The sequence below is a fragment of the Mustela lutreola genome, chromosome 10, assembly GCF_030435805.1.
Source record: "Mustela lutreola isolate mMusLut2 chromosome 10, mMusLut2.pri, whole genome shotgun sequence".
Taxonomy (NCBI): Eukaryota; Metazoa; Chordata; class Mammalia; order Carnivora; family Mustelidae; genus Mustela; species Mustela lutreola.
In genome coordinates, this window is record NC_081299.1 from 20,307,931 (window position 1) to 20,329,433 (window position 21,503).

At 46.2% G+C, this 21,503-nt stretch overlaps 1 protein-coding gene across 3 annotated transcripts; it reads right to left on the reverse strand.

The window, feature by feature from the left end:
- Positions 1–2,045: 2,045 nt before the first annotated feature.
- On the reverse strand, positions 2,046–5,398 carry IFI6 (interferon alpha inducible protein 6). Of its 3 annotated transcripts, none has more exons than XM_059137419.1 (5): positions 5,270–5,398; positions 4,215–4,384; positions 3,787–3,870; positions 3,512–3,704; positions 2,046–2,438 (listed from the first exon to the last, which is right to left on the reverse strand). In XM_059137419.1, the coding sequence occupies exons 2-5, from the start codon at positions 4,282–4,284 to the stop codon at positions 2,252–2,254; spliced, it is 534 nt and encodes a 177-aa protein (XP_058993402.1). In that variant the 5' UTR covers positions 4,285–4,384; positions 5,270–5,398; the 3' UTR covers positions 2,046–2,251. The 3 variants fall into 3 exon arrangements, with proteins under 3 accessions (XP_058993402.1, XP_058993403.1, XP_058993404.1); XM_059137420.1 differs by having other exon boundaries at positions 3,555–3,704; positions 5,270–5,395; XM_059137421.1 differs by having other exon boundaries at positions 4,215–4,310; positions 5,270–5,369.
- Between the last annotated feature and the right edge of the window lie 16,105 nt (positions 5,399–21,503).

Genomic DNA, 21,503 nt, shown 5'->3' on the forward strand with positions numbered 1-21,503 from the left:
GGTCCTGGGGTGAAGCCCCGCATCTGCATCCGTGCTCCCTGATCAGTGGGGAGCCTGCTTCTCCTGCTCCCTCTGCCACTCCTCCTGCTTGTGTTCTTTCGCTCTCTCGCTCTCGCTCTCTTTCAAATAAATAAATAAATGGAGTCTTAGGGAAAAAAATGTCAAATGAATAAGTGAGGGGGCTTATGCTCCTGGGACAGGGTGCCCACCTTGAGGAGAGAAGAACAGGGTCTGTGAGCTCTGGAAAGTAAACCCTGGCTGTGAAGTCACATGATCCAGTCCTGGGTTGTTCTTCGGCTTTTTCCTCTCTGCTTTATCCCTTCATCTTACAAAGGAGGAAACTGACTCCCATGAAGTGATAGAACTGATATTAGGTCTGTAGGACTCCAGAGGAAATTCCTAAACTATGCTCCACGGCCTTGTTTGAAAAACCCAGCCTCATCCATGCTGAAGAACGCTAAGAGGTTAAAGACCTCTTTACTCCAGGAAAGGATTTACTTGGGTTTACTGGGTTTCCTTGGACCAGTAGTGTTAAAGGGGGTTGAGCTTCCCCATCCTCAGGCCTACATGGTAGTGACAGTGGGTGTTACCGAGGGTCCCTGAAGGAAGGAACAAGAGGTCTGGTCATCCTTCCCATGAATACTGGGGGAGGTGAAGGGACAGGTACGTGGAAGGAGACTGGCCTCAGGTTCAATTCTGCCCACATATATGAGCACCTACTGTATGCCAGGCCTAGGCTAGGCCTAGACAAATTAGAGGCAATGCCCTCCCTGAAGGTGTTGAGGGATATACACTGTGTCTCTGGGATGACAAACCCAGCTTGTCTAAACTGGGATGTAGGCCTTGAGGAGCAGAGTGTGATGCCTGAGACTCCCCCTCCCTCTGTAGGCAGAAGTCCACTCTCGGCCCCTCTGTGGATGGCCCTAGCCAAGACAGGACTCTGCTGAGGCCCTAAATGGTGAGTATCAGGTCAGGGGACTCAGCCCGGCTTTTGTTCTTGGACACAAGCCCTGGAGAGTGTGTGAGGAGCAGGTGGTGTCTCTCCCTCCTACACGCCTCTTCCTCAGGCAGTGTTTCTCTGGGGCCTGGGGCAAGTCAGCTGAGGCACATGATGGCCAGCTACAGAGATGGCGTCAGATCTGGGGACAGGAGCAGGCAGGAGGGACCATCCTCCCATACACATCAGTAACTAGAGAAGAATTTCTGGATTATAAGTGGGGTGAGGCAGGGCGGGGGAGGCCTGAACACAGCTGTGGTGGCCCTTTTGTGACCAGCTTTTGTGGTTCACACATGACCACTTCCCAGGGATGCAGAGGGAGGCTGGTCTGGTCTGGAGACTGGTATGCCCACTGAGGTGCTGGCACCAGGCCTGTCTTCAGTGCCATTTGATTTCTGGGAACTCTAGGCTCCCCACCTCCGACCCCAACCTGGGTTCAGTCACCCTGGTTCACCTGGACAGGCCTTGGCTAACTTTGAATCTCGCCAAAGGTTTGGGATGGACATTTCTTTCCATTCAGAGGGTATAAAGGCTCCAGATGCCAACTGTCCACTTGGTCCCCAGAGTTCTCGGAGGGAAAGAGAACTGGCCGGGCCGAGCCGAGCCCCCAAAACCTGCTGTTCCCTGGCCTTTGAGTCTCCATCTAAGGGAGAGTGCTCTGTGCTTCCTCAGAAAATGGAGATCAGGCTTCTCCATCTCTGCCTAATCAGAAAAGTAGCTGGAAGCTTCTCCCACTGAGAACAGACTGAGCTCTGCCTCCCCAGGCACCCTGTGAAATCGAGCCCGAGTGCTCTCGCTGTGGCAGAAGACTCTGCTGGGAAGGAATCCCAGAGGAGAGGCTGTCTCAGCTGGGTTATGAGCTTCGGAAGGACATTTGAGGCAGAGAGAACAGCACGTGCTGAGGCCCAGAGACAAAACCACCTGGTTGCGTTCCAGGAAGCTGTGGTTGGCTGCAGGGGAGAAGGGGTGGAAGGTGTGTGGAGAAGGCAAATCGGGGGCAGATCTTGTTGGGCTTCTCACAGCAAGAGTGACTCACAGAAGGGCGAAATTTGTTTTTAAGATTTTATTTATTTATTTGAGACATAGAGTAAGAGAGAGCACACAAATAAGGGGAATGGCAGAGGGAGGGGGAGAAGCAGGCTCCCCACCAAGCAGGAGCCTGATGTGGGACTCATTCCCAGGACCCTGAAATCATGACCTGAGCAGAAGGCAGAGGCTCCCAGATGCCCCGGCAAAACGTTTTCTGATCGAATTTTACTCTGTCACCGAGGAGTGCGACAGAGAAAGCTCTGGACTACAGCTGGAAGGAGTTTGGGGGTTCCTGATGCTGCAGGCTACTCCTCTTCCTCCACCTCCTCCTTGCTGTTTTCCAGGTATCTGTGGACGGTGTAGCCTAGAAAGGCACCAATCTTGCCCATGAGGGCACTGCCACCACTGGCCCCTGGGAAGCAAACATCACCAGGTCACTTGGGGCCCAGGCACCAGACCTGGGAATCCAAATGCCAGGAGACCATTAGTGAAGTCCAACTTCTTCATTTCCAGTTCGAGAAACAGGGGGCCCCGAGCCCGGACAGGACTTCCGCAAAGTGAATCCTAGTTCCCCCTTGACTTGCCATCTCAAATCAGAGATATGTTTCAGAGATGGAAAATACACAAATAACAACTCATTCTCTTCACATCTGCAGTGAGCACACTGTGTTATTAATAATGCTAACAACAGCCACCTCAGTGGAGACCTCCCTGTGGGGACTGGGGGTTCACTAGTAAGGGATTTCATCCTCCTGGCAAGCCTGTGGCATGTACAAGCATCTTAGAGCAGCACAGGGCTGTTCCTAGCTTTGCCCACACCCTTCACCTCCCACTGCTGGGGTGTGGCCTGATCTGTGTCTTCTCTTCTGCCCCCTCCTGAGAAGGACTCTGTTCTCTTTTGGGCTGGTTCTTTGAGCTTTTGTCATCCAGAATTGAGAGCAGATGGAAGATTCTGGAAGGCAGAGGGGAGTCTGCCAGGGGCAACTTTTCTCTAGGATTTTGGAGGCCTCAGAGAGTGAGTGAGGGAAAGAAAAAGAAAGAGCGAGCAGCGAATGCATTTTTTTTTTAATTAAAAATTAAAAAAAAAATTTTTTTTTCAGTATAATCTCTACATTCAACATGGGGCTTGAACTCACAACCGAGAGATCAAAAGTCACATGCTCTACCAACTGAACCAGCCAGGCACCCCTCTCCACCACCTTTCTTTGCCAATCTGGTTCCCTGATTGAGCAGATTCATAAAATGTTATATTGAGGATGGTCATCCCTATTAACAGATGAGGAAACTGAGGCTTGTTGTGACTTGGCCAAAGCATCAGTGAGGCACCTGGCCTTCGTGGTTAAAAGCGAGGCATAAAACGAGGTTCGAATGCTGGCTCTGGTGCTAATTCACTGGGAGAACTCAAGTAAATTATTCAGTCCCTCGGTGCCTCAGTTTCCCCATTGCAGGATGGATATTGTAGTAACACCCGACTGCTAGAATTACCGGGCTCTGGCATCCCTGCAGGAGGGCCCCGCGCCCCACTCACCGAGGCTCTGCAGCGTGGCCACCAGCCCCCCGGCGGGCACACCGCCCCGGTTCGCCAGGGCCGACCAGCTCATCAGGGAGGCGGCCACCGAGTTGGCGGCAATGCCGGTGCTCAGGAAGCCCAGCGCGGGCAGCCCTGCCGCCAGGAGGCCTGGAGGAAGAAGAGGTGATGAGAGAGCGCCCGCGGCAGGGGTGCGCCCCACCTTCCCGAGCTTTGCGCCCTCCGGACCCACCTCCTCCGACAGCCATGCAGGTTAGCGCGCCCCATAACCCGGAGCCTCCGCCTTCCGAATCTTCCTTTTCCCGTTGTCGTTTGCCTATCGGGAGGGAACAAGGTGGAGTGGGGAGCAGGGTTCCCTACTCTGTGCCGGATGCTCAAAACCACCCCCATCCTTCCATTTCGGGGAGCCTCCCTTAAAGGAAGAGACCTCCCCCGAGGCGCCGTGCCTGGCGTAGAACTGGCACCGAGATACCTTTCGGTGGAACGGAGGAATTGACAGGTGGGGATTCGAATCTGGGACCCTGGCTGCAGCGACCCGGAGCTGGCCATCGCAATGGCCCTTCTCGTCTGGGAATCAAGGATCCTGAGACTCTCTGCCGGGACTCTGAAACTCTGTGGGCTTCTTTATCCCACAGCCCTCCCAGGTGCGGGGACCCTTACCTGCCTCCACCCTGCAGCACGCGCAGAGCAGCAGGTAGCACAGGAAGAGCGATACCGCCTCTTGCCGCATGATGGCGCCGCGCTCAGTCTTTGTCACTGGCCGGGAGAAGGGGGAGAGGAAACAGATGGTCTCCAGAGCCCTTTTGGACCTGCTCGGTGGTTTCCCCGTCCTATTGGGGCGAATCCATAAAAAGCAGCGATTTGCTTTGGATTGAGCCCAGGACCCTCCTAAGGAGCCACGGGCTTTTAATCTCCTGGTGGCAACAACACAACAAACTGTACAGCCTAGACACACGTTCAAGACTGTCAGAATTCAAACATTATAGCACAGAATAGGAAAATACATATGCCCCCCCACGCTTACCTCTAATGTGATCTTTGTCAGCTCAATGAATTTTCCTTCAATTAAAAACGAATAACCTCGCATATATTGAGGACTTAGCACTTTATGGCACAAGGTCATTTATACCCATAACAACCCCATGGGGCAGGTACCATTGTTTTCAACCACGTGTTATAGATAAGGAAGCTGAAACTGGGAGAGGTTAAGTAATATTCCTAAGACTGCCCAGCTAGGAAGTGGCAGTTGGATTTAAACTCACAGTTGACTGATGCCCAAACCCATACTTTTAACAACCACTCCAGGTAACTTCATCTATCCTCAAAGATGAACTCACTGTCACCTTAGATCCTACATTAAAAGGGGTTTCAGAAATCGTCCAGTCCTTTGGGCAGGTAAGGTAGCTTGGTCTCCATTTTACAGATGACCAACTAAATCCAAAGAAGTGAAGTGCCAGGGTTAATTAAGGCCACAGATTGCTGAGTTGGTACCTATGACCTAAGTCTCATGCCTCTTAGGGTGTTGTACCCCAACCCCCTAAAAGCCCCCAACCCATCTCCTGGGACCAGTCCTAGCCCATGGCACTGCAAGGGACCCAGGGGCATAGCCTCCCTGAGGAATGGGTGTCCTGGCTCTTCGGGCATGAGGCTCACAGGCAGGGAGCCTGGTAGAGTTTGGCAGCTGGATATTCACACTTCCTAGCTTCTGGGTTTACCTTGGAGGGGGAAGAAGGTGAATCTTCCTTTCCCAGAGCCCGACGTTAGATGGGAACAGCAGTGAGGCAACAGCTCTCCAGCTGAAGGCTGGCTTTTTATAATCACATTTGGACTGCCTCCTCCCCCAGGCAACCAACCAATCCCAGTCCAGGTTTCCATTTCCTGGCCTCATCCTCGGTTTTCTTTTTCCTTTTCCTCCAGCTCTGTTTGCTCAGTGACGGCATCTCTGCAATATCCACAGGCAGAAACATGTAATTGAAGCCAGGGACTTTCTGAATAGCTAAGAGTATTCAAAGCAGATCGTACTACAGTGGGATCCAAGACCCCGTTGGGCTTCAGTTCCTCTTGGGATGCAGAAGCCTTTCACAATTCAGTTCATAATAATGCCTACCCATGTATCGAGCACTTTCTGCATAGCAGGGCCTATGTAAAATACCTTATGAACATGATCTCTTTCCTGTCCCACAACAGTCCTGCAAAATATCATCTATTGTTTATAATCTTCACTCTGCAGAGCATATTTAAGCTTGTGGAAATGAAGTCATTCGATTGCATCTTTTCTCAGGCTGACTGCTTCCGGGTGATGGGTGTATGGTAAGACTGGCACAGGCCATGTGCATGAGGCCATTGGCACACATCCTTTATCATAAAATGGGTCCTCTGGTTCTGGTAATAGATTGAGAATTCCTTAAGCCTTTGGATAGTAATGCTTGCAGAAGCACAATGAGTAAGAAATGCAATCCATGTTTGGAGTACACAGCAGTTCTAACAAGGATGAATCACTGCCTTCTCCAAAGTGAAAGGGGGCTGGTGTAAGTGACCTGCCACTAGGTGGCTGGCCATTCTCCCTGACCTATGTTAACTGCAGCCTACAGTTCCCTGCTGAGTTATTTCTTAGCAGTTGCTGGATTAACTTTGGTGAGAGGGAGCCCAAGTTTCGGGATCCATTCATAGCGTCCGTCTTTGCCACCATGGCCATTTTTAAATTGATCTTTTGCAAAGTAATAGAGTTGCTAAGTTCAGAACTTAGTTGACATCCACAATATGGGACATATGACCATCTGGCTGGACAGCCTCCAGCCACATTGTCTCTGCAGGATCATGTAATCCATTGGATTTAGGCTAAACTCCATCTATTACCTGGCCTCTGTTAGTCCCCACTCTAACCAGAAAGCGATGTTGGTATTTTGTGTCTGTTAGTTTCTGTGTCAGGTCAGACTCCATGTCTTTAATAATCTTTTGAAAATCGTGAATATTCTTCTCTTTCCAATGCCATAGATCCCTGCAGAGCAAGGCACCTTATTGTCACTTTGGCCTTGCTACCCATGACAGTAATCATAGTCACCTGGCCTTGGATGCCACCTCTGCCATTCTGGAATCCAAACATTACTGTTCATATTGGGAACGCCAGTTCCATGGCCACATCTTTTACTTTTCATCTCAGCCTACCAAAGACAAACACCACTAAGCTACTCAGAGATGCTGAGGTCCATTTCTCAGTGAACCCCTCATTGCTTTGGTAAAGAGAGTATCCTCTGGGCCCTCTTAGAGAACATAATCAGGTGCTGAGTTCTTGGATCTTACATTTCCACCTCCTCGAACTTTCTGACCCCTTCTTAAATACTCTACCATGGAAATTCTAGGATCTTGACCTGATTTATTGTAGGCCACCATCCTGCTTTAAAGAACCATCCTTGCAAAGTATTAAGACCATATTTCAATTATTTATTGCTGAGTAACAACCTTCCTTCCCCCCTCCAAAAAAAAGTTAAAGGCTTCAAACAACAATTATTTAATCAAACAAATAATCAAACAATTTATTATTTCTCACAATTCTGCAATCTGGGCTAGGCTTAGTTGGGTGTCCATATGATTTGTGTGGTATTTACAGGTGTTTTTAGCAGAAGAAATGTCCAAGATGTCCTTTTCACTTACATACAGAGCACTTCAGCTGGGATAGATGGAACCCCTGTGGACTGGTCAGTCATCCCTCTTTAAAAAAAAAAAAAAAAAAGATTTTATTTATTTATTTGACAGACAGAGGTCACAAGTAGGCAGAGAAGCAGATAGAGAGAGAGGAGGAGGCACTCTCCCTGCTGAGCAGAGAGCCAGATTCGGGGCTTGATCCCAGGACCCTGAGATCATGGCCTGAGCTGAAGACAGAGGTTAACCCACTGAGCCACCCAGGTGCCCCCCAGTCATCTCTTTTTGAGAAAGATTTATGTATTTGAGAGAGAGAGAATGAGAGAGAAGGTGCAGAGGGAGCAGGGGCAGAGGGAGAAGGAGAGAGAATCCCAAATAGACTCCATGCTGAGCATGGAGCCCAGTGTGAGGCTTGATCTCATGACCTTGAGATCATGACCTGAGCTGAAACCAAGAATTGGATGTGGATGATTAACTGACTGTGCCACACAGTTTCCCCAATCATCTTGTAATATGGTGTCTCAACATGGCTAAATTGTACTTCCTCACAGTAAGAAGGTCTCAGTGCGGGTCTTACATGATGGCTGGCTTCCAAGAGGGAGGAAATGGAAGCTGCCAGTCTTCATGAAGTTTAGGTCTGGAACTGGAACGGTGTCCTTCTACCATATTCTGTTAGTTAAGGCAAATCACAAGACCAGTCCAGATTCATGGAGAAGAGGAAAACAGACTCCGTCTCTTGCTGTGAAGAGTGGCACATATATAGAGGAAGGGAAGGAATTGATGGTGACCATCTTTGGAAACTATCTACCAGCAGCAAGATCTAGTTATCCCTTTTGTTGTTGTTGTTGTTGTTTAAAGATTCTATTTATTTATTTGAGAGAGAGAAGGAGAGAGAGCACAAGTGGGGTTTGGGGCAGAGGGAAAAGCAGACTCCTCGCTGGGCAGGGAGCCCCATGTAGGGTTCAATTCCGGGACCCCAGGATCACGACCTGAGCTGAAGGCAGATGCTTAACCAACTGAGCCACCCAGGTACCCCTGAGATCTAGCTATCCTTGCAAGAATATTGAAGACTGTGGGGTGACTGTCTGGCTCAGTCAGTGGAACATGAACTTTTTGTCTCGGTTTTCCGGTTTTGAGCCCCACATTGGGTGTAGAGATTACTCAAAAATAAAATCTTTTTTTTTTTTTAAGATTTATTTATTTATTTATTTCACAGACAGAGATCACAAGTAGGCAGAGAGGCAGAGAGAGATGAAGCAGGCTCCCCACTGAGCAGAGATTCTCGACTTGGGGTCGATCCCAGGACCCTCCCTGGGCCCGAGCCGAAGGCAGAGGCTTCAACCCACTGAGCCACCCATGCACCCCTCAAATATAAAATCTTGAAAAAAAATAATTTTGAAGCCTGAACTATGGGACAGTGGTCCACGATGATGAGATCCCTATTAGCCAGTCTTACGTTCTGCCATATCTGCCCCCTCACAACCATGTCTAAAACCCCCAAGATCTCTCCCATATATATTAACTCTCCCATATATATTAACTATGTATTTTTTTTTTTAATTTATCTGACAGAGATCACAAGTAGGCAGAGAGGCAAGCAGAGAGAGAGGAGGAAGCAGGCTCCCTGCAGAGCAGAGAGCCCGGTGTGGGGCTCGATCCCAGGACCCTGGGATCATGACCTGAGCCGAAGGCAGAGGTTTAAACCACTGAGCCACCCAGGTGCCCCAAACTATGTATTTTTTGATTCCTTTGATATGTAGCTTATTTTTCCAGTTCAGGACTTAAATTTCCCCACTCAGGATTTGCCGAAAACTGACCCCGGTTATTTGAGGAGGTGATGGGAGCAGGTCTTGAGGAGAATAAGTGTCATCTTAAGAGGCATCTGCTTGGGGCGCCTGGGTGGCTCAGTGGGTTAAAGCCTCTGCCTTCGGCTCAGGTCATGATCCCAGGGTCCTGGGATTGAGCCCCGCATCGGGATCTCTGCTCAGCAGGGAGCCTGCTTCCTCCTCTCTCTTTGCTTGCCTCTCTGCCCACCTGTGATCTCTGTCAAATAAATAAATAAAATCTTAAAAAAAAAAAAAAGAGGCATCTGCTTCATGTAAGATTATGCACAGTCTGAGGAAATTGTTCTTCCTTGGCAAGAGGGCGGGGGCTTCTCTACCCCCTTCCCCAGGAAACTCAGGAGAATTTGAGAGATAAAGATTCTTAGGTTTGTCTGCCCTAATGTCTCTATCCCAGGTCTCAGGGTCCTATTCTTTCCCTGTCAGGACTTTGACTCTGATGTAGGAGACCTACTTAAGTTACAAATTCAGAGTCCTTTCGGGGACTCCTGGGGGGCTCAGTCATTGAGCATTTGCCTTAGGCTCAGGTTGTGATCCTGGGCTGGAGCCCCAAACCGGAAGCCTGCTTCTCCCTCTCCCACTCCCCCTGCTTGTGTTCCCTCTCTGGCTGTCTTTCTCTCTCTCTGTCAAATAAATAAAACCTTAAAAAAAAATAGAATCCTTTGCAACTGTGCCACTTACAACCTACCTGATCCTGGATGTGTTTTTTTTGTGGGTTTTTATTTTGGTTTTGGGGTGTTTTGTTTTGTTTTTGTTTTTTTAGTCTTCCCTTCAACACAAGAGAAAGCTTTCATCATTGTTGCCAACCAAAGGGCAAGGTTATCACTCCATTTGCTACCAAAAATGAGATGTCTATTGCCTTCACATACATGAGAAAAACTACCACAGAATCATACCCTGAAGGTCTATTTTCTAGGACCTCTTCTGGAACTAAATATCAGTATCTGTTCCCTAGAAAACAGAGCCCAAATCTAAGAGTGGATGATAATGCTTTCTCGGGAGTTGCGATCCCCACAGCTAGGGAAAAAGAGAAGTGAAACAGAGAAGGAAGGAAAGATACAAGTTAGTGCATTACTTCGCTGGCCAGAGTCCCACAAAAATCAAAGCCAGTTGCTCAGTCACATGGGATCACTTCAAAGAGGTCACACAGAGCCACCGTGTCTCAGAATAGTCCATAAGAAGGATGAGGCGTGAGGAATTTCTCTCTCAGCAATTTTTCACTCTCTGGTCTCATGGTCACCAACAGAGTCTTAACAGTCTGCATTTGGGAATCGTGTGAATTCGTTCCACTGGGCTGTTTCTGGGCAAGCAGAGCCTTCATGGGTCCACTTGGGTCAGACATGAGTGCCAAAGCTTCTGTGCTTCCCACTACAGCAGGCTTCATTGAATTCATGCCAAGGACTAGCTAGCATTTGCCTCCTCCCCACGATGTTGAGGCATCCGGTAATGTCTGGAGACGAGGCAAGGATAGGGACTGCTGGAAGAAACCCAAACTGAGTCCAGGACAGTGAGAATAAAGACTGGCATTTATGGAGTGCCTGGGTGGCTCAGTTGGTGAAGCGTCTGCCTTTGGCTCAGATCATGATCCCAGGGTCCTAGGGATTGAGTCCTACACCAGGCTCCTTGCTCAGCAGGGGGCCTGCTTGTCCCTCTCCCTCTGCGGCTCCCCAGCTTGTACTCTTACTCTTCCTGTCAAATAAAAACCCTAAAAAAAAAAAAAAAAAAAAAAAGACTGGCATTTTCTTAGAGTGAGGTGGGAAGCTTCTGGAAGGATTTGACTAGAGTGACATGGTTCTAGCAGGATTAATCTGACTGCCCAGGAGTCAATTGCAAAAGGCCAGGTGTATCAGTCGAGGTTCTATCAGAGAAGCAGAACCATTAGGATCAGTATAAAATGAGGGGTTTGTTATAGGTATTTAACTTGATATAATTACGAGGGCTGGTTAAACAGATGACACAGGCTGCTGCTTGTGTATCTGGTGCTGGGCTAGGAGTCAACAAGGCAGATCCAAGACATGGGTATTCTGAAAGATGGACATGAAGTGGTGGATGTCAAGGTCAAACTGGGCCTCTGAAGGTGAACTGGAACCATCAAGGACAAATTAGATCTCTTTTTGGTCTTTCCGCACCTCCAAGCCTCCAGTTTTGAGGAGTAGCAATAGAAGCTGATGCCCTTCATCGATACACACACTTCAGCTTGTAGTTGGAGAAGCAGAAGACAGAGAACTGGGGGTTGCTGGAGGAGTTGTGGGTCTGGCTACTGCCTTACACGGATAAGGGGAGATAGCAGATCAGGGAAAACAAGCATGAGCTACAGCAGCATCTGACCCTATATCAGCCTTCCAAGACTAGGCATGACTACAGTCTCTCTTCTGCCAAATCCTGCCTAAATCTTCCTCTGTGGCAAATTCTCGCACAAAGCTACACAAGAAAGGGAATTCTGGGAATCATAGTTCTGGCTTAGCGAAATTGACAGAATACAAATTCCACCACACCAAGTAAGAAATTAGGGTGGCTTGACCCAGAGTATTGGCAACAGGGATGGGAGAAGGGCTTGAACTCTGGAGGTATCTTGAATATCCCTTACTCTCTGAATCTGTTTGTTTGTAAGCCTGGGTGGTGAATTCTGATGCAAAAGTAGCATGTGTTGAGTGAAAATCATATGCCCACCATGCACATCTATAGAGGCTGGGACAAACGTATAGAGGCGCACCTATTACATCTAAATATTTTAAAACTCTAAATGAAGACACAGCATATAATTTAAAATGTATTCTATCTTGGGGCACCTGGGTGGCTCAGTTGGTTGGGCGTTCAGGTCTTGATCTCAGGTTCGTGGATTCAAGCCCCATCTTGGGCTCCATGTTGGACATGGAGCCTACTTAAAATTAACTAAATAATAAAATAAAATATATTCTCTCTGTATACCAAAATGACAAAATAAAAAATATGTGTAGACTTACAACTTTTATGGGACCGAAAGTCTATCACAGTGAAGGCATTTCATGATCACATTACATATCTGGGTTTTCAGGTGATGGACTGGAAATATTTAGACAAGGGATACAAAAAATATACATAATTAATAAATTGTTATATATTTATTCCATATAAAAACGTGAGAAAAAAGGGCTGACCTGTAACTCACAGCTGAACCACGTTATTGAACATAAATGATCTCACAGAATACCAATACTCAACTGGTTACATGTTTACTCTGAGACCATGATAACATTAGACAAAACAAGGACACTTCATATGTTATTGTAGCACAGATAGCAACAAGATCACTGTGCCTCCCTCAGAATATCAAGCTACCCTTTCCTCCTTAGCTAAAATGAGTGACTGCTACTTTTTTTTTTTTTTAAGATTTTATTTATTTATTTGACAGAGAGAGAGATCACAAGCAGACAGAGAGAGAGGGGGAAGCAGGCTTCCTGCTAAGCAGAGAGCCCAATTCAAGGCTCAGTCCCAGGACCCTGAGATCATGACCTGAGCCAAAGGCAGAGGCTTTAACCCACTGAGCCACCCAGGCACCGCATGACTGCTACTTCTTTTTTTTTTTTTTTTTTTAAGATTTTATTTATTTATCGGGGGGGGGGAGAGCGAGCACAGGCAGACAGAATGGCAGGCAGAGGCAGAGGGAGAAGCAGGCTCCCTGCTGAGCAAGGAGCCCGATGTGGGACTCGATCCCAGGACGCTGGGATCATGACCTGAGCCGAAGGCAGCTGCTTAACCCACTGAACCACCCAGGCGTCCCTGACTGCTACTTCTTAACAATTAGTTTAACCCTCGTGCTAGTCTTGTCTCCCTATGGATAAGATTTGTGTATTGAGGGGCGCCTGGGTGGCTCAGTGGGTTAAAGCCTCTGACTTCGGCTCGGGTCATGATCTCGGGGTCCTGGGATTGAGCCCCACATCGGGCTCTCTGCTCAGCAGGGAGCCTGCTTCCTCTTCTCTCTCTGCCTGCCTCTCTGCCTACTTGTGATCTCTGTCAAGTAAATAAATAAAATCTTTAAAAAAAAAAAAGATTTGTGTATTGAGATTCCCAATTATAGAACTGCCCTTGCCTTCTGACACCCACAGAGTAAAAGCAAGCCCTCACTATCTTACACTTTCCCCAAGTCATTCAACCCTAGTCCAGATCCTATAAAAGGATCTGTTTGTAACATTCATGTTTCCCAATGTGTCTATTCTTCCTCATTGCAATGGGTGATAAATCCCAATTTTATTTATCTATAGGTGTGTTTCCAGTGGTTTTTGGCTGAAGAGCTTTAACACACTTAGAATATATCTTTCTTGACTTTTTTTTCACCAAAATTACTAATTTTTTTTTAAAGATTGTATTTAAATTCCAATTAGTTCACATACAGTGTAGTTGCACCTTTCATGCTCATGCTCAGCTCCTGGAAGGCCCCTTGCAGCCTTTCCTATTCTGTTAGGCCTTAGAACTGGCTTTGAACGTGTGGCTGTTAATCCTCTGGGGTGGCTCCCAGGCTGTGGCCTGCATCTGCTCTGGACCTTCTCTGTCACGCCTAACCACCTAACATTAGTTTCAGGGATAAAAGATACTTATTCAGTACTTCCATACAACACCTGGTGCTCATCACAAGTGCACTCTAATATTTCTTTCTTTTTTAAAGTGTCTTATTTATTTATTTGTGAGAGAGAGTGTGTGTGAGCACGAGCAGGGGGAGAGGCAGAGGGAAAAGCAAGACTCCCCGCTCTCCAAAATACTTAAATCATCTATTAAAAATAAAAAAAGCAAATATACACATTAATATGACATTTAAAATGAAAATTTAGGGGTGCCTGGGTGGCTCAGCAGGTTAAAGCCTCTGCCTTCGGCTCAGGTCGTAATCCTGGGGTCCTGGGATAGAGCCCCGCATCAGGCTCTCTGCTCGGTGGGGAACCTGCTTCCTCCTCTCTGTCTGCCTGCCTCTCTGCCTACTTGTGATCTCTATCTGTCAAATGAATAAATAAAATCTTAAAAAAAAATAAAATGAGGGACGCCTGGGTGGCTCAGTGGGTTAAGCAGCTGCCTTCGGCTTAGGTTATGATCCCAGTGTCCTGGGATCGAGTCCTGCATCGGGCTCCTTGCTCGGAGGGGAGCCTGCCTCTCCCTCTGCCTCTGCCTGCCACTCTGTCTGCCTGTGCTCGCTCTCTTTCTCTCTCTCCCTCTCTCTCGCTGACAAATAAATAAATAAAATCTTAAAAAAAAAAATGAAATGAAAATTTAAGGGACACCTGGGTGGCTCAGTCAGTCGAGCATCTGACTCTTGATTTTGGCTAAGCTCATGATCTCAGGGTCATGGCATCCAGCTCTACACTCAGCATGGAGTCTGATCCTGCTTTGGCTTCTCTCTCTCCCTCTGCCCCTCACCACACTTGTGCTCTAAATAAATAAATAAATACCTTTAAAAAAAAGATTTTATTTATTTATCTGACAGAGAGAGACACATCAAGAGAGGAACCAAAAGCAGGGGGAATGGGAGAGGGAGAAGCAGGCTCCTGTGGAACAGGGAGCCCGATGTGGGGCTTGATCGTGACCTAAGCTGAAGGCAGACGCCCAACGACTGAGCCACCCAAGAGCCCCTAAATAAATACTTTAAAAAATAAAATGATAAGGTTGATACATTTTTGTTTTGAAAATTCTATCAAGTCTTACTAAATTTTTTTAAAATAAAACTTTCTGCCCTTTTAGTGTTTAATATCCATCTAGATGCCAATAGAAAGAATTGGTACTATGCCTCACACATGTTACATCTAGATCTATGCATACCCAGATGAGTAATAAGATTTGTTCAATTGGAAAACATCCCTCAGCTGCCATGTGTAACTGTTGTGAATGCCAAGGTAATTTATGAGTACCTCCCATTTGGAATTGAAACTGAAAGAGAAACAGGAAAATGGACACTGGGCACTACTGGAAAATGATACTTTGTTGTGCCATAATTTATTACATTCATGCCATCAGAGAGGAAAGCTTTGGCAAGGCAATGAATTTGTCAGTTCTCTTGCCTGAGCTTGTTCTTTCAGCCTTCTGCAGACTCTGAAGCGATGTCTGTTTTCTGATGTTGGCAGTGACACCACCTGTAAACCTTTCCTGCGATCAACACAATTCACTTTTGTTTTGGGAACACAGGACCCAAGATTTTAGCGTCATTCCCTGGGACATGAACTGTGCTAGTCCTAGATGTTTATGATTTCGGGTTGTGCTGTGCTAACGCTGAACTTCCAAATCCTGAAGCACGGATGTACGTGGTGATGCGGGGTTCTCTAAAACACAGGGCTTGGATCTAAGCATGGTGGTGTCAGGTCTCTGATATTGAAGGATATTTCAAAAATTTTATTTGTGTCCCTTCGGTTTCTGAGTTTAGATAACAGGAGTTCAACTAGTGAGTTGTTATTTCAATATTTCAACCTGTTATTTCAATAATATAACCAATCAATAGCATTTATGGACCGATCAGAGGTGAGATAAGAGGGAAAGAGAGAAGTCAGGGATGACACCAAGATTTTTCAGCCAAACAACTGGGAAAATGGAGCTGTCGTTAACGGAAAGGGAGAGGACTGCAGAAGGAGCTGGATATATTTTTTTGGAGATACCAAATTTGAGATGCTTTCTAGACATCCAAAGGGAGATTGAGACACCTAGGAGAAGGACTTAGCATAAGTCGCACCATTTTTGTAAAAAGTGGGCATTTCGTAATGCAGCCATGTTACCGTACCCGTGTTATTGGAACCTTAGCAGAAAAAAACGCAAAATACTCCAGATAAAACAATTCCCGGAAATGTACCCCTACCTTAGATATCTGCTTACCCCAGCATTTTTGCTTCTGTACTGTGCTTGGCAATTTTTAGAAACTGGCAACAGGATGTGGTTTATGCCTTTATAAGTCTACCCCTGAGTTCATTCGAGGCTGCAAGATTTTGGAGTGCACGAGTCCCCTCACAGCCGCCGGCTTTTTAATAAAGACTCCTCAATTTGGCCTACTGAATGTGGTGTCCATCTGTACAACTCGCTGCTCTAGATATAACAACATGTCAAGTTCAGGGGACAGGTTGGACTAGAGACAAATTTCTTTTCTTTTCTTTTTAAAGATTTTATTTATTTATTTGACAAAGAGAGAGACAGAGTGAGGGAACATGAGCAGGGGGAATGGGAGAGGGAGAAGCAGGCTTTGCTCAGAACAGGGAGCCCGATAGGGGGCTTGATCCCAGGACACTGGGATGACCTGAGCCAAAGCAGCTGTGTAACAAATGAGCCACCCAGGCACTCTAGAGACAAATTTCAAAGTCATCGGTAGTAGAAAAGCCAAGAGCTACATGAGATCTCATAGGATGAGTGGAGAAAGAGAAAAAAGTCCAAGTACTTTTTACATTCCCTACCAGTTGTACCCTGCATGAACTAGCCTCAACCAGGCAGGCAGTGGAGGAACTCACTGGAAGAAATCTGGGTGCCTGGATGACAACATGGAACATTAGTCTTTCGACCATTATTGTCATTTTCAGCTGCTGTAACAGAATACCATAGACTGGGTGGCTTATAAACAGCAGAAATGTATTTCTCACAGTTCTAAACTGGAGAGTCCAAGATCAAGGTACCAGCTGGTTCGGTGTTTGGTGAGAACGCTTCCTGGTTGCTGTTCTCCCACCATGTCCTCACCTGGTGGATGGGAAGGGAACTCTCGAGGACCTCTTTTATGAGGGCACTAATCCCATTCATGAAGGCTCAGCCCTCATGAGCTAATCATGTTTGAGTCTCCACCTCGAAATACTATCACATTTGGGATTAGGTTTCAACATGTTAATTTCAGGAGGACATAAACTTTGTGCATTGCAATTACACTAGAGAAAAATAGACATCTGTCTTGGTCAAGCCATACTGATCATTCCTGTTGCTACAGCAGCCTAGTCTTACCCTAGGTGGCAAAGCTCATGGAGGTCCCTACCCCCAACATAGTCCAGGAGCAGAAGACAGGAATGGTTGAAGGGTGTGGCTCCTCATTGCTGGAGGCTGGTTCAGGGAGCAGTGGCACATTTCCTACAATCGCCTTGAGCAAAGCAGGTATGGCATGTATAGCTGGCAGACATGAAGGGAACTTACTGTCTAGTTGAGGAGGACATGGCAGCGAGACACATGGGCCAATGACTTGACACCAGATGGGAAAGAGGACGTCAGTATGGACAGATGACGAAGACTAGATAATCTTTACCCTGCTCCAACCCACATGTGTTTGCAGCTCAAAAACTTCCCAGAACTTAGGTACAGCTCTTGGGAAGGTGTGGACAGACTCTAAGTTACTCCTGCCACTACTGTTCACAGCAACTTTCAACTTGTATCCTGGATCTCATCCCTATTCACCTACTCAAAGGCTTTGTTCATTGAACTTCCTCCCACACCATCAAATTTCCCTTTTACTGTAATAGCCCCCTTTGAGAAAATAGAAAGGTAAATCTTCTCTTGCCTCTCACAATCTTTTAAAATTATCCTTGGTTGTTGTGTTCCAAATCCTCTAAATGCTTCTCTCTACGCACTGACTCCACTTCCTCACCTCCCATTCTCTCCTTTTTTTCCCCCCTGCCCCATCTGTCTTGAACTTAGATCTCAGTCAGGCTTTTCCTCCTGCCAACCCCATGCAACTGCTCTTGTCCACCCTGCCAAAGCTCTTATCAGCCTTTACCAATGATCACAGCTTTTTTTTTCCCCTTAAAGTTTACTTATTTATTCAAGCAATTTCTCCACCCAACGGGGAGCTTGAACTCACAACCCTGAGATCAAAGAGTTGTGTGCTCTTCCAACTGAGCCAGCCAGGGCCCCAGTGATCACTTCTTTCTTGAAGACCTTTCTTCACTTGGTCCTGAGACTCAGCACTCTCCTGAGTTTCCTCCTAACCTCACTGGCTGTACCTTTCCAGTCTCCTGTTTTCTGGAAGACCCCTTCCTCTCTCCTCCACCCCATCCTTCACTCAAGTGCCTGCTGACAGGCCTAGTCCTGAGGCACATTCCTGACAATTCCATTGAAAATAGAGCCTCTCCCATTTTCTCTCTCCTTTTGCCCTGCTTTATTATTATTTTTTTAATCTGAGCACTTATCATCCCCTGAAATTATATTATACGCTTGTTTACTCCTGTATCAGCTGTCTCCCCAACCCCTACAATGGAAGCTTCATGACAGCAGGGGACTTGGTTGTATTGGTTGTTGTACTTTTTAAAAAGTAATCTCCACGCCCAACAAGGGGCTCAAATTCACAACCCCAAGATCAAGAGTTGCACACTCTACCAAATGTGCCAGCAAGGCATCTCTGTGGCTGTACTTTTAAGACCTAGCCCTGTGCCCGATACATCAGTGCATGTTGATTGGATAAATAATAGAAATTAGATCCAGTTATATGTCAATATATCTCAATAAAGTCAGAAAAATAATTTTTTTTTCAAAGATTTTATTTATTTATTTGACAGAGAGAAATCACAAGTAGGCAGAGAGGCAGGCAGAGAGAGAGAGGAGGAAGCAGGCTCCCCGCTGAGCAGAGAGCCCGATGCGGGACTCGATCCCAGGACCCTGAGATCATGACCTGAGCCGAAGGCAGCGGCTTAACCCACTGAGCCACCCAGGCGCCCCAGAAAAATAATTTTTTTTAAAAATTAGTTTTTAGAAGTTTTATTTCTGAATTTCTTTTTTTTTTTTTTAAAGATTTTATTTATTTATTTGACAGAGAGAGAGATCACAAGCAGGCAGGCAGACAGAAGGGGGGAAGCAGACTCCCTGCCGAGCAGAGAGCTCGACGTGGGGCTCGATCCCAGGATCCTGAGACCATAACCTGAGCTAAAGGCAGAGGCTCAACCCACTGAGCCACCCAGGCGCCCCTATTTCTGAATTTCTATACCAAATTCATATATGTGATAGAAGACAGTTCTAACTTTTATCAACTCCCCTTTCTCCACCCCAGACCTCCACCATCCTCCTTAACATGAGGATTTTCTGGAGTTGGTGGATGGGAGGTAAGCAATGACACTCCGGGAGAGCTGACCCAGTTGAAGCTAAGGTCCCCTCTCTGGACTTCCTAAGCACAACACAATTTATTCATCCATTATTCTGTCAATCATTATTTCTTTTTTCCCCCCTTTCCTTTTATACTATGAACAATACTGCTAGAAAATTGTCTTCTCCTGCTCCCTCAGGGGCACACCCTGCTGCTGCCAAAGACACATGGAGGAAGACTTGATAAGGGAAGAGGGACACGCTTTGACAGGACAGACATCCAGCAAACACAGGTGTGTGTCCAGGTTAGTTCAGGAAGCATCCATCATTGTCCTCACTTCAGTCCCTCAGCAGCTGATGACACTATTGACTAATGTTTCTCGCTGCTTTTCTCTTGGCTTTTGTGAAACCACTCTCTCCTCTCTGCACTCTCTTGCTCGTGGCTCCCCTCCTGACTAGAGCTTGTACTGGATGCACTTCCTTTTGATTCAGGAAGAGGGCTCTGCTCCCCTTGCTCTATGGGCTTCCGAGGTAAAAATAATATCCAGTTTGAGGGCATTAAATACTATGTATATACTGATAATGTCCCCCAAACTCTATCTTTGTCCCAGACCTCTTCTATAAGACATATACAGACTACGGCCCACTGCCTACATAATGTCTCCCACTGGATGTCCCATAGGCTTCTAGAACTCAATACATGCTCACCTTGGAGACATTGCCAGTTGGGTTCCAGCCCCCCACAATAAAGCGAATAGCACAATGAAGTGACTGAGATGCATTTTTGGTTTCCCAGTGCATATAAAAGTTCTGTGTATACTGTGCTGTAATCTATGAAGTACATAATGGCATTATATCTAAAAATACAATGTTCTTAATAAAAATATTTTGTTGCGGGGCACCTGGGTGGCTCAGTGGGTTGAGCCTCTGCCTTCGGCTCAGGTCATGATCCCAGGGGCCTGGGATCTAGTCCCGCATGGGGCTCTCTGCTCAGCAGGGAGCCTGCTTCTCCTCATCTCTCTCTCTGTCTGTCTCTCTGCCTATTTGTGATCTCTCTCTCTGTCAAATAAATAAATAAAATCTTTAAAAAAAATATTTTGTTGCTAAAGAATGCTAACCATTGTCTGTTGTTTCAGTGCAATGTAATCTTTTTGCTGGTGGAGGGTCTTGCCTTCATTTTTGTTTTAGTCTCTTATAATTTATTAAATTTTCCCTGTTTCAATAGTTATTTACCCCTTCTCACTTCCTTTTTTTTTTTTTTAAGTGAAGTATAGTCAACATACAATGTTATATTAGTTTCAGGTGTACAACATGGCAATTTGACAATTCTGTACATTGCTATGCTCACCACAATAAATGTTGTTACCATCTGTCACCATATTATTATTGTAATATTATATAATATATATTATTACAGTATTATTGACTATATTCTCTGTGCTGTACACTTCATCTCCATGATTTACTATAACTGGAAGTTTGTACCTCTCAATCCCCTTCACCTATGTTGCCCATTCCTCCCACCCCTCCCTTCTGGCAACAACTAGTTTGTTCTCTGTATTTGTGATTGTGTTTCTTTCTGTTTGTTCATTTGTTTTGTTTTTCTGATTCCACATATCGGTAAAATCATATGGCATTTGTCTTTCTCTGTTTTAACTTATTTTACTTAGCGCAGTAACCTCTAGGTCCATCCATGTAGTCCCAAATGGTCTTGCCTTGACGTTAATAGCTGCTGACCGATCAGGACAGTGGGTGCTGAAGGTCAGGGTGGCTGTGGCAATTTCTAAAACAATGAAGTTTGCCTCTTCCTTTCACAGATGACTTTTCTGGAACATGCGATGCTAGAACTTCTTTCAAAATTGAAGTCATTTCTCTCAAACCTTACCACTGTCTTAGGAACTCAGTTTCTGTACCATTCTAAACCCTTTGTATATTTCAACTGTCTCACAATAGAAGTAGATTCCATCCCTGGAGACCATTTTCTCTGGTCATCCATAAGTAACCAGAAGTGTCTCCTCCTCTCTTCAAGTTGTACCATGAGACTATGGCCATTCAGTCCCATCATCAGGCTCCACTTCTCGTTCTAGCTCTCTTGCTGTTCCCACCACATCTGCACCTACTTCCCCCACGGAAGTCTTGAATCCTCACAGTCATCCATGAGTGTGGAAATCAGCTTTTTCTTTCTTTTTTTTTAAGTTTTTATTTATTTGAGAGAGACAGAGATAGTGAGAGAGAGACCATGAGCAATGGGGAGAGGGGGAAGCTGGCTTCCCACTGGGAGCCTGACTCCATCCCAGGACCCTGGGACCATGATCCGAGCCAAAGGCAGATAGTTAACAGACTGAGCCACCCAGGTGCCCTGAGGGAATAAACTTTTTCTAAACTATCAAATTTGATATTTTGACTTCTTCCCCTGAATCATGAATGTCCTTAATGGCATGTAGAGAGGTGAATCCTTTTGTGAAGGTTTTCAACTTTTCCCAGA

Excerpts from the sequence above, each read along its gene's own strand:
- IFI6 (XM_059137419.1), bottom strand. The coding sequence starts at position 4,284 with ATGCGGCAAGAGGCGGTATCGCTCTTCCTGTGCTACCTGCTGCTCTGC. Across the intron at positions 3,705-3,786 it reads CTGCATGGCTGTCGGAGGAG|GCCTCCTGGCGGCAGGGCTG; the intron begins GTGGGTCCGGAG and ends TTCTTCCTCCAG. Across the intron at positions 2,439-3,511 it reads TGCAGGGATGCCAGAGCCCG|GGGCCAGTGGTGGCAGTGCC; the intron begins GTAATTCTAGCA and ends TTTGCTTCCCAG.